Source organism: Melospiza georgiana, chromosome 33 (genome assembly GCF_028018845.1).
Source record: "Melospiza georgiana isolate bMelGeo1 chromosome 33, bMelGeo1.pri, whole genome shotgun sequence".
NCBI classification, from domain to species: domain Eukaryota; kingdom Metazoa; phylum Chordata; class Aves; order Passeriformes; family Passerellidae; genus Melospiza; species Melospiza georgiana.
In genome coordinates this window covers 479,993-491,344 of record NC_080462.1, presented here as the reverse complement: position 1 = coordinate 491,344, position 11,352 = coordinate 479,993, and the positions used below count along the sequence as shown (strand labels likewise).

General features: G+C 53.6%; 1 protein-coding gene across 1 annotated transcript; it reads right to left on the bottom strand.

Annotated features, from left to right (window-relative positions):
- Positions 1-226: 226 nt before the first annotated feature.
- On the bottom strand, positions 227-11,352 carry LOC131095038 (ras GTPase-activating-like protein IQGAP3). The gene is made up of 21 exons (XM_058042631.1): positions 11,341-11,352; positions 11,124-11,294; positions 10,560-10,643; positions 10,042-10,113; positions 9,362-9,431; positions 8,828-9,036; positions 7,601-7,753; positions 6,914-7,077; positions 5,900-6,124; positions 5,676-5,816; positions 5,093-5,177; positions 4,056-4,288; positions 3,844-3,976; positions 3,459-3,561; positions 3,172-3,313; positions 2,948-3,035; positions 2,141-2,353; positions 1,874-2,040; positions 1,617-1,718; positions 1,174-1,282; positions 227-340 (listed from the first exon to the last, which is right to left on the bottom strand). Exons 1-21 carry the CDS (start codon positions 11,350-11,352, stop codon positions 227-229), a joined length of 2,790 nt encoding a protein of 929 aa, XP_057898614.1.

The following is an 11,352-nucleotide window of genomic DNA, read 5'->3' as shown; positions in this document are numbered from 1 at the left end:
GCTTTGGCAGTGCATCCTCCTGCAGGGAGGTTGGGCACTGGTTCAGTACCAAGCTCAGGGTGCCCAGGGCTGGGGCTGGGCCCTGAGTTCCCCAGCCAGGCACTGAAGCCATGCAGGAAAGCTCCATGGCCAGCAGCAGCTCCCCTGCCCTGGCACCACCAACCCTGAGGTCTCTTTGGCAGGTTTTTATTGCCCCCCCTTCCCTCCAGCCCCACCCTTGACCCTGTCACTTCTTGAAGAACTTCTTGTTGAGGAGGAAGATGAGCAGGTTGACGTTGACCTTGGCCTTGTGGAACATCTTCATGACCGCCACACCCTCGTACTGCAGCTGCAGCAGGTCCTGTGGGAGAGGAGGGGACTGGCACTGGCACTGTGCCCTGCCAGGGAAGCCCTGCTGGGTGCCCAGCCCTGGCACAGGGAGCTGGGCTTGTATCAGAACCCAGGAAACTCCTCTGGCTGCCCTGGAGGGCTCCAGACCCTGCCAGAGGGCCCAGAGACCTTAGCACGAAGCCAAAGATCTCTGTGCCTTTGATTTTAACCCATGGAGAAAATTACCAACTTCATGTGAAGATTTACAAGCCACAAGAGTTTAAGTAGAATGATAGTTTGTCTGTCACAGGGTGAAAAAGTAAAACTTTGGGGTTTTTAGAATGGGGGTTCAGAAGCCAAGATGGAGGGGTTTGGGTATGCCTTGTCCTTCTTTCTTCTTCTTGGCCTCCATCTTCTGGGTGATGAGGGCACTTTAGGATTGGTTTAGAGTAGAAACTCACTGTCTAACAAGGTGATAGGTATTGGAATATCATTGTGAATAATGTACAGATAGTTTTTAGTATAAAAAGTTAACACCGCCCTGAGGGCAGTCAGTGTGCTACAACCTGACCTGCCAGACAGACCTCAGCAGGTCAGGAAAAGAATGTTAGAGATAACAGAGAATAAACAACCTTGAAAACCACAGCCAAAGAATCCTGACTCCTTCTTCAGTCTCAGGGCTGGGAAAATGAGACTTTCTGACACCTTGGGGTCATCTCAACCACATAAACCCCAAAAGGGCAGGGCTCCACACGGGCTCCAAGTCCCCACAAGAGCTGCAGGTGTGGGGACAGCAGCCAGCCCCACACACCCTGGCTGTCCCCATCCCTGTGAGCCCCAGGAGCTGCAGGACAGGTTTCCCACCTGGTAGTGCAGCTGGAAGTCCTCCATGTCGATCCCCATGAATTTGGCTTTCACCTGGAACTTCCCTGATTCCTCACAGGGGATGATGTCAAAAACCACGTTCTTGAGCCTGAGAAGACAGAGCCACTCACTGCCAAAAGCTTTAACACAGCCAGGGAGCAGCTCACCCACCCAGTGCATCAGCACAGCAGCCAGACCAGACACCACTGCAAATCCCAACTTTCCTACACAAAACTTGTCCCACATAGCAGGACAACAGTGGCCCACGTGCATCCTCCTCCTCCTCAGTTATTTTCCTCTACCTGCCCAAATTTTCATAGAATCACGGAATATCCTGAATCAGAAGGGACCCACAAGGATCTCTGAGTGCATTAAGTCCAGCTCCTGGCCCTGCACTGAATAACCCCAAGCAGGAGCTCCTCCCCTGGGGCAGGGTCACTCACTGGCTGGGTGGCAGGTCCTGGATCTCCAGCAGCACCCCCTTCTCCCACAGCTGGGCTGCTGTGTAGTGCAGAGATGGCAGCTTCTTGCTCTTCCCACTGCCCCTGGAAGAGAAGGGAGCACATGCTGAGAGCTCACCTCTGGCCATCTGTGACCCCTTGGATCCCCAACATCTCCAGGACTCCCAACAACCAGAGAGCAATGAAAACAAACAACATTTTTCTTTAAAAAATTACTGATGTTTGGTAAGGAACCTCACTTGTTGCTGGCTGCCAAGTTGTCAAGGCAGGTCTTGATGTACTGATTGTAGTAATCAATTTGCTCCTCATAAAACAGTGTCTTGGCATCCAGGCCCTCCAGGGTGTGCCTCAGCTTCAGGAGCTCCCCGCGCCGCTGCTGCCGGTGCCGCCGCTGGTTCCGGATGTCCTGCAGGAAACAGCAGCGCCAGAAAACCAATGTTTGTCACGAGGAGCTTTACCAGAGCAGCACCTCTGGGGGTTTAGGGGTGATTCCCAGCTCAGCACACCTTGGCCAGCTCATCAATGAGCTCCTGGTAGTGGCTGGCAGAGTGCACCAGCCCCAGGCTCTCCAAGCGCCGCAGGTTGCGGATGACCTTGCGCTTCTTCTCCTCCATGGAGAGCTGGCTGTTGGCAGCCAGGCAGGGGTGGTGCTTCAGCTGGGCAGAGGACTGGGCATCCCACAGAGCTCGCTGGCACACCAGGTGCTCATGGGCAGCTTCCTAAAGATGAGAAAGGGTCAGCCTGGAACACAGCTGGAATGGGGTACAGAGATGGAACGAGCGAACTGTGCGGGATTCACATTCTCTGAACCTGAGAGAAGCAGAGAAGAGAATGACCAAAACAATTCTTATCTCATTTGCTGTGCCTGTGCTGTGCCAAAGTGGAATGCAATATGGAGATGGTTTACCCAAAGTGATGGTGTTTTGTTTTCTTGACCAATCTCTGCAAACTGTGTCCTGACAGTCACACGATTTTGTGCAGTTGAGTGCTTGTGCAGTTTCAGCTTAGATATAGTGCAGAATAATATAGTATAATTAAGCAATTAATTAGCCTTCTGATATCATGGAGTCAGATTAATAATTTCTCCCTGCCACAGGAGTCACCTTGAATTTACCATAGAACTCCTCCACCCACACTTTGATGTGGCCCAGAACAGGTGATTTTTCTGAAAACCAGAGTCCAGGCACTGCTGGATCACAAGAGCAGTGGCCAAACCTCTGAGAGGAGCAGGGCAGCTTTTTGCTGAGAACTTTTTCACCCTTTGCCCACCAAGTTTTTCAGTTCATCCCTAGCAGCAGCCTCACACATCCCACCTCATGCTCTGAGGCTGGTGTCCACAAGATGTCTGGGAGGGAATCTCCTGCTTGGCACTGGATCAAATCCACCAGCATCTGCTTGGTGCTAGAGACCAGAGGGAGATGTGAGGAATCTGCTCCAGACCATCACCCTCCACCCAATATTCAGTTGCCTCCCAAGGGTTTTTTGCCCTCCTTGAGCATCCCAGTACCCTCCTGATGCCCCCAGAGCCCATCCTCACCTCAGCAGCAGGCTCCTCGTGTCACTCTCCTCGCTGCTGGCCACTGGCACCAGCTTGTTGGTGAGGGTGAGGGAGATTTCTGTTCTGCTGAGCTGGGAGAGCTGCTCAGCACTGCTGTCTGCCAGGCTGCCAACACTGTCCCCTGTGAGGGCACAGAGAGCCCTGCTAGCTTTGTTGGGATCTAGAGGGTTGGCTTTCCATGCCCAAAGCAATCCAGCTCAAGCTTTGTGCAAGGAAAGGGTGCCCACGTCCACCCTCCTCCCATCAGATCCCAGAATCCAACCTACCAAGCAGGGACTGGACTGTAGGGAGCTCATCAAGATCCTCCAGGAGCTCGTGCAGGGGGTCACTGGGGTGCGATGTGATGGAGTCCTGGTGCTCCAGCAGGAGCTGGACGTGCAAGGGATGAATCAGTGGCAAAGGAGGATGCAAATGGAGAGTGAGGGAGGGCCACCATTCACACCCAAGAGGGGATGGAGAAGATCTGAGGTTTGTAAAAGGACAAACCTGCAGAATCTAGGTTATTTCCTTGCTTAGAAGAGAAAAAAAGGTCAGATAGAGAGAAGCTGTGCCAGGGGTGGAATACAGAAGAAGAATGGAAGGAAACCCAGCAGAAAGCCCAGGGGGTGGGAGCAGAGGAAACAGAGCTTGCCCTGAGCTTTATGCCCTGACCTTGTGCGTGTTGATGAGCTCCCCCACAGTGATGTAGATGACTGGTTTGGCCACTGCCACCATCTCTGAGTACTCATCCACGTCAAACCTCTCCTCAGGCTCAGGGACACAGCAGGCAGCAGAGATGAACCTCCTGCAGGGACAGACCCCTTTGCTCAGCCCCATAACCCTACCACGGGCTCCAAGCCACCCTCCCACCCCATGCCCACCACCTGAACTTGCTGTGGGTGTGCTCCAGGTACTGGTTGAGCCCGCAGAGGTGGGCACTGTCCCCCTGGAAGGCCTTGTGGGCAGCGGCGTGCTGCAGCACCTTGGCGATGGCGCCCAGGCTGCGGCGCTGCTCGGGGCGCAGGGCCACCCCTGCTGACATGTCCACGATGTCAAAGCCATCAGGGGCCACCACTGCTGGGTTCATGAAGCGGTAGTAGAGCAGGTTCCCCACGATCTAGGATGGAGACAGGCTGGGGAGCATTTGGGTTAAGGCCCAAGGAGGTGACACCTCAGCAGGGAAGTGTCGCAGACATCTTTTTATGAAAAATCCTTTCCTTAGGATTTTTTCTCTTGAGAGGCTGAGAGGCTTCAAGAATAAAATGTAAACAATGGTTATCTGCTGCTGTGGAATGCAACAGGTGCATCTGTGATTGGTCTCATCTGGTTGTTTCTAATTAATGGCCAGTCACAGTCAGCTGGCTCGGACAGAGAGCCCAAGCCACAAACCTTTGTTATCATTTTTTGCTATTCTATTCTTAGCCAGCCTTCTGATGAGAACCTTTTCTTCTATTCTTTTAGTATAGTTTTATTGTAATATATATCATAAAATAATAAATCAAGCCTTCTGAAACATGGAGTCAGATCCTCGTCTCTTCCCCAGTCCAAAAACTTCCCATCACAGGGAAGGACGTTTCATCCTTGGTTAGGGCCCAAGGAGGTGACACCCCAGCAGGGAAGGAGGTTTCATCCTTGGTTAGGGCCCAAGGAGGTGACACCCCAGCAGGGAAGGATGTTTCATCCTTGGTTAGGGCCCAAGGAGGTGACACCCCAGCAGGGAAGGATGTTTCATCCTTGCTCTGCATGGTAGGACCCTCCTGAAAGAGATGGCAGTGCAGGGAAAAGCCCACCCTTGGCATTTCCTTAGTGGCTCAAGGAAAATGTTGACTTGGAGGTGTTTTTAAGTCAAGAGGACCTTTGGTGGCCTTTCATGTACAGCTGAGCCCCACCAAACCATGCAGGTGCCCCGGTCCCACGGTACCTTATCAACCTCCTCTGCTGAGGCCTTGGGGAATTTCTCCACCAAGGACATCCTCAGGATTTTGGCCATGTAGCGCATCCCATAGCTGAGGAGAGGTAGGGAGAGGACCATCAGCATGTGAGTCCACCCCGATAACCCAGTCCTACCACCCATCATCCAGGAAGCAGCAAACCACCAGCTGGGTGGTCTCCTCCTGCCTTTCCCTGCTTTGGGGTGATGGAGAAGCCCACAGGTAGGATTGGCAGCTACAGCACCCCTCAGTTCCTTCCCCCCACCCTGCTGCCAATCCAGGCATCTCTCTGGAGGAGGCCTTCATCCTCTGAGATCACCACAAAGCTGGCATGCATCTCAATGTCAGCACTAAACTGCCCAGAAACAGCAGAAAAACAAGAAACAAGCCAGCCCACGAGGTGCTGCTGATATTTGGGGTTCCCCTTGCTGACAGTGCAGTAACTCAGTCCTACAGTAGCAAAGGGGCCAGGAAGCCCCCCCATAATCCAACCTCCTTTCTAAGGCCTTGCTGGAGACACCTGAGAGCCCAGAGCACTCCTGGGGTGGGCACAGAAACCATGGGGATACTCACGGGATCTTGTCCACAGAAGAGGTGATGGCAGAGACAAACTTGTCTGTTACTGCCAGGAGATTGCGGATGGAAATGTCCAACCTCCTTTGGACCTCGGGGTGGCTGAGAGCCTGCTCAGGGCTCACCTCATAGGGCAGCTTGCTGTGAAGGGAGCACAGGACCCCATCACCATCTCAATGCTCACACCTTGTGGCCCAGCCAAGCCTTCTTCCCCAGGCTCTGACCTTCTGTGCCCACTCTGCGACTCAGTCTGGTTGATCCAGGCCTTGTAGATGTCCACGGGGTCAGTGTTGATGCTGAGGGTCCTGTCCTGCAGCACCTCCTGCACGGGGCCAGCCAGGATGTGCCTCAGGGCGCTCTGCCCAGGCAGGTTGCGGTAGAAGCCGACCAGCAGCCGGATCACCGTGGCATTGCCCGTCAGGATGTCATGAACATGGTCCACCTTGGACCTGGGGACAGAGGGGATGAGGGGATGGAGCAGGGTTTGGGTGTACTCCAAGCAGGAGGCAGCAGAGACAACAGCATCCAAGCTGGTGCAGTTCAGCCTTTCCCTGGGCAGGACACCCACCTGATCTCCTCCTGCCTTTCATTATTCCCACAGCAGGACACACACCTGATCTCCTCCTGCCTTTCCCACAGCAGGACACAAACCTGATCTCCTCCTGCCTTTCCCACAGCAGGACACACACCTGATCTCCTCCTGCCTTTCCCTGGGCAGGACACCCACCTGATCTCCTCCTGCCTTTCCATGCTCCCTGGGACACCCACCTGGTCTCCTCCTGCCTTTCCTAGAGCAGGACACCCACCTGATCTCCTCCTGCCTTTCCCTGCTCCCTGGGCAGGACACCCACCTGATCTCCTCCTGCCTTTCATTATTCCCACAGCAGGACACACACCTGATCTCCTCGTGCCTTTCCTAGAGCAGGACACACACCTGATCTCCTCCTGCCTTTCCCACAGCAGGACACACACCTGATCTCCTCCTGCCTTTCCCACAGCAGGACACCCACCTGATCTCCTCCTGCCTTTCCCACAGCAGGACACCCACCTGATCTCCTCCTGCCTTTCCCACAGCAGGACACCCACCTGATCTCCTCCTGCCTTTCCCACAGCAGGACACCCACCTGATCTCCTCCTGCCTTTCCCACAGCAGGACACCCACCTGATCTCCTCCTGCCTTTCTCTGGGCAGGACACCCACCTGATCTCCTCCTGCCTTTCCCACAACAGGACACCCACCTGATCTCCTCCTGCAGTGCCACTTTGAAGAGCTGCAGCAGCAGATAAGCCTCCCGTGGGCTGGAAGCGTAGTTGTAAAGAGTAAAGATCACCGACTCCATGAATTTGGTGGATTTGTTCTGGGGCATCTGGAAGATCAGCCTGGCCAAGTACACTGGCTGTGTCTGCAGGGAGGAGGGACACCAAGCTGGCTCAGGTGGGGTAGCCAAGGGCCAGGTCCCTGCGCTGCCCCCCAAGCTGTGGGGGACAGAGCAGAGCCCCCCAGTGTAGCCAGGATATTTTCTGAAAAATCCTTTCCTTAGGATTTTTTTCTCCTGAGGAGAATATCCTGAGAGGCCTCAGGAACAAAATGTAAACATTGGTTATCTGCTGCTGTGGAATGCAACAGGTGCAGCTGGGATTGGTCTCATGTGGTTGTTTCTAATTAATGCCAATCACAGTCCAGCTATCCAGACTGTCTCAGTCAGTCACAAACCTTTGTTATCATTCTTTTTCTATTCTTAGCCAGCCTCCTGATGAAATCCTTTCTTCTATTCTTTTAGTATAGTTTTAATATAATATATATCATAGTTTTAATATAATATATATCATAAAATAATAAATCAAGCCTTCTGAAACACAGAGTCAGATCCTCATCTCTTCCCTCATCCTCAGACCCCTGTGAACACCACCACACCCCAGCCCCACCTGCAGCAGGTAGAAGAGGTGCTGATAGGCCTCCAGCTTCTGCCTCTTCTCCTTGCTGAGTGTCTTGAGGCCCTTCTGCTTGTCCATGGACATCATCTCTGAGAGCTGCTCCTTGTTCTTCTTGGTCAGCTTCTTGCAGTGGGACACCACCTCCTGTGGTGGGGGCAGAGAAGCACTGGGGTCTGCCTGAGGCTCTGGAATTCTGACCAGTTTCTGGGACAGCCAGAGGCACCCTAGTGTGGAGGGACAGAATGTAGGAGAGCAGGGCAGAAGGCAATCTCAGCCCTGAGTGAGAACACAGGAAATTCCTCTGGCTGCCCTGGATGGCTCAAACCCCTGCCAGGGGGCTCAGAGACCTTGGCACAGAGCCCAAAACCCCTGTGCCTTTGCTCTTGACATGTGGAAAAAAATACCAACCTTATATGAAGAATTACAAGTCAAGATTGTTTAAGCAGACTAATAGTTTATCACAGGGTGAAAAATAGATTTTTGGGGTTTTCAGAATGGGGGCTCAGGAGGCAAGATGGAGAAATATCAGTGTGTCCAGTCCTTCTCTTTCTTCTTCTTAGCCTCCATCTTCTGCTGTGATGGTGGCACTTTTGGATTGGTTTAAGGTAGAAACTCACTGTCTATCATGGCTGATAGGTATTGGGAAGTTATGGTAAGTAACGTAAACATAGTTTTTAGTATAAAAAGATAACACCAGTGTGCCTCTGTCTGACCTGCTGAACAGACCTCAGTGGGTCAGAGAAAGAATTTTATAGATAAGAAATAATAAACAACCTTGAGAACGAGAACAAAAGAATCCTGACTCCTTCTTTGACTACCAGGCTGGGAAAAGAGACTTGTACACAGAGTCACTGTGGCCAGCAGAGATTCTGAGACCTGAGGAGTTGCAGCTGTACCAGTCAGCAAAGATTAGGAACAGGCCTGCCCTTAATAGTCCACAGCTGTGTCCAAGAAGAAGAAGAGTGCTACAGAAGAGTGGGTTAGCAGGTAGAGAAGGGAGTTGGAGTTCCTTGGTTGTGATGTGAGGAAGAAGGAGTCAGTGCTGCAAGGAGCTGCCCATGAGAAATCACCATGGAACTTTTGGAATAAAATGACAACACCCTAGTGCTCCCCAACCCCTCCAACTGCTTAAAAAGTGAAGCAGAGACAAGCCCAAGCTGCAATGCCATGGAGGGCAGGCTGGCTTGAGGCAGCCAAGTCCTCCCCCTCTCTCTGTACCTGCAGAGTGATCCTGTTCTTGACCAGCAGCCCAATCTTGATGTCCATGAGGTCCAGGTCGCTCTCCAGCTGCCGGCTGGCACGGATCCTCTTCACCACCTCCTCCTGCAGCCTCAGCACCTCTGACTCCTCCCAGAAGTCGTGCTGGCTCTGCTCCAGCAGGTGGATGAAGCGCCGGACGATGCTCAAGGGTGGGCTCTTGGTGTGGACTGCAGCAATGCCCAGTAAGGCCATGAATAATTCCCCCCACCACAGACCCTCAGACACCCCATCCTCCTCCCCAAAAAGCATCTCCTTGCAGCACCAGGGCACGGGAACAGCACACAGCCACACTGCAAAAACCTCCAGGAAGTTTTGGGGGCAGAGGGGGCAGCACCAGAGTTGATGATCAAGGACCATCAAGGCTCTGCCATGCTGTCCTTGCCAAGGGGCCACCAGCAGCCCTGCTCATAACTGCTTCCCTCTTTTGGAGGCAGAGTACCCTTCCCAATTAGCCATCACACTCAGAGCAGCAATGAGCAGGCACACACTTACCCAGCAGCCTGTAATCCCCACGGGCCTTGTTGGCTCGCACAAAAGCCTGGATTTTAACTACAGCTTTAATCTGCCAAGACAAACAAGGGGATGGGAGGTGTTTTTCCATGGTGTCCCTAACACACATGGGGAGTGAAGGAGTGCTGGGCAAGCACATTGCTGCCTGGTCCCACTGCCAGGAATGTATTGAGGCCTGGGATGAGGGTCTCGACAAAACAGGAGAGATTGTGGGATTCTGCCCTTCTCAGTGGTCATTCCCCTCCACTCACTGTATATCAGAAGCTGCAGCAACTCCAGGAGTGCAGCTTCACTTCCTACAGCTGACACCCTCTCCTTTTCTCCCCCAAAAATTCCTTCCCCTTTTAATGGACATCTTGAAGTCATTGTTGCTTTTTGATGGAACCGGAGTGGTTTTGCTCTCCTCACACTTCACAAAACCTGAGAGTTTGGCTTCCAGACCCACCAGGTACCTATTCCTTCCCATCTGTCCCCCCTGCCAGGATGAATCAGTTCTTCCAGCTGCACTGAGAGCACTCGGGGACAGGGATCCAACTGCTCCAGATCATCCCCCTACATCCACACCAACAGAGTTCCAGGAGCTGCTTGACTCCATCCCATCCCATCCCATCCCATCCCATCCCATCCCATCCCATCCCACCCCACCCCATCCCATCCCTTACATTCTGCCTGAAATAACGCAGCCTCTCCTGGTACTTCCTCCGTGCCTGCCACATCCTCACAGCTGCCTGGATCTGGGAGAGATGTTCAAACATTTGGATTCTGGATCATGAGAACTTCCAGGGGAGGTTTAGGTTGGATATTAAGGATAAATTCTTCATAGAAGGGGTGGTCAGGCATTGGCACAGGCTGCCCAGCAATGTGGTGGGTTCACCATCCTGCGAGGGATTTAACACCCACAGGGATGTGGCACTTGAGGACACGGTTAGTGGTGGCCTTGGCAGTGCTGAGATGGACTCAGTGATCTTCAAGGGCTTTTCCAGCCCCAGTGAGCCCATGGTAACTATTCTATTGTATGATTTTTTCTCCCCTGTCCACTCACACACTGCCCTGGCCCAGCTGCCACAATCCCCCCTGGCTCCTCTGCACTGGGCAGGGGTAGATGCCACCCTCACAAGCTGAACAAGCAGGTGACAATGCCCAACATGAGAACAAAGGCTGAAGAAAGAATCCTTCAAACCTTGATTGCAGCCTCTGTGTTGGATTTCAGGTAGTGCAGCCTGTGCAGGTAAGCTCTGCGCTGCCTGTACCCCCTCCAGCAAGCCTGGGCACAAGAAGACACCTGAGTGAGGTCACTGTGACTCCACTGGTTTTTCAGGGAGCACATGAAGAAAGAGAATAACACAGCACGGGGAAAGAGAAAACCAGCAGCCACTGTGAGAGGAACAAGCCCCTCACTGCTCTCTGCAGCACCTCAGGGGTCCTGGCAGTAAAACCAGAGAGCAGCATGCACTGACCCCTCTCTACACCAGGTAGAGACACCTGGGTGAGGTCACTGTGACTCCATTGGTTTTTCAGGGAGCACATGAGAAAAGAGAATAACACAGCAAGGGCAAAGAGGAAACCAGCAGCCACTGTGAGAGGAACAAGCCCCTCACTGCTCTCTGCAGGGCCTCAGGGGTCCTGGCAGTAAAACCAGAGAGCAGCAAGCGCTGACCCCTCCCAGGGCTGCGAGGTGCTGCGAGCAGCTGCCCCTGGTTTGTGTGGCTGTGCTGAGAGCAGGCACAGGCCCTGGCTGTGTCACCTGGATCCTGATGGCAGCTGGCCTCTGCTCCTGCAGGACGTGGCGCCGTGCCGCGAGCTGGCGCCGCACCAGGAACCCGCGCAGCCGCGCCTGCAGCTTCACCACCAGCGCCACCCGGGATGCCCACAGGCGCTCCCGCTCGTGGGCCAGCGTCACTCGGGTGATGACGGACTGCAAGGACACCAGGCAGCACCAGCTCAGTGCCAGCGCTGCCCACCTGTAGCCACAT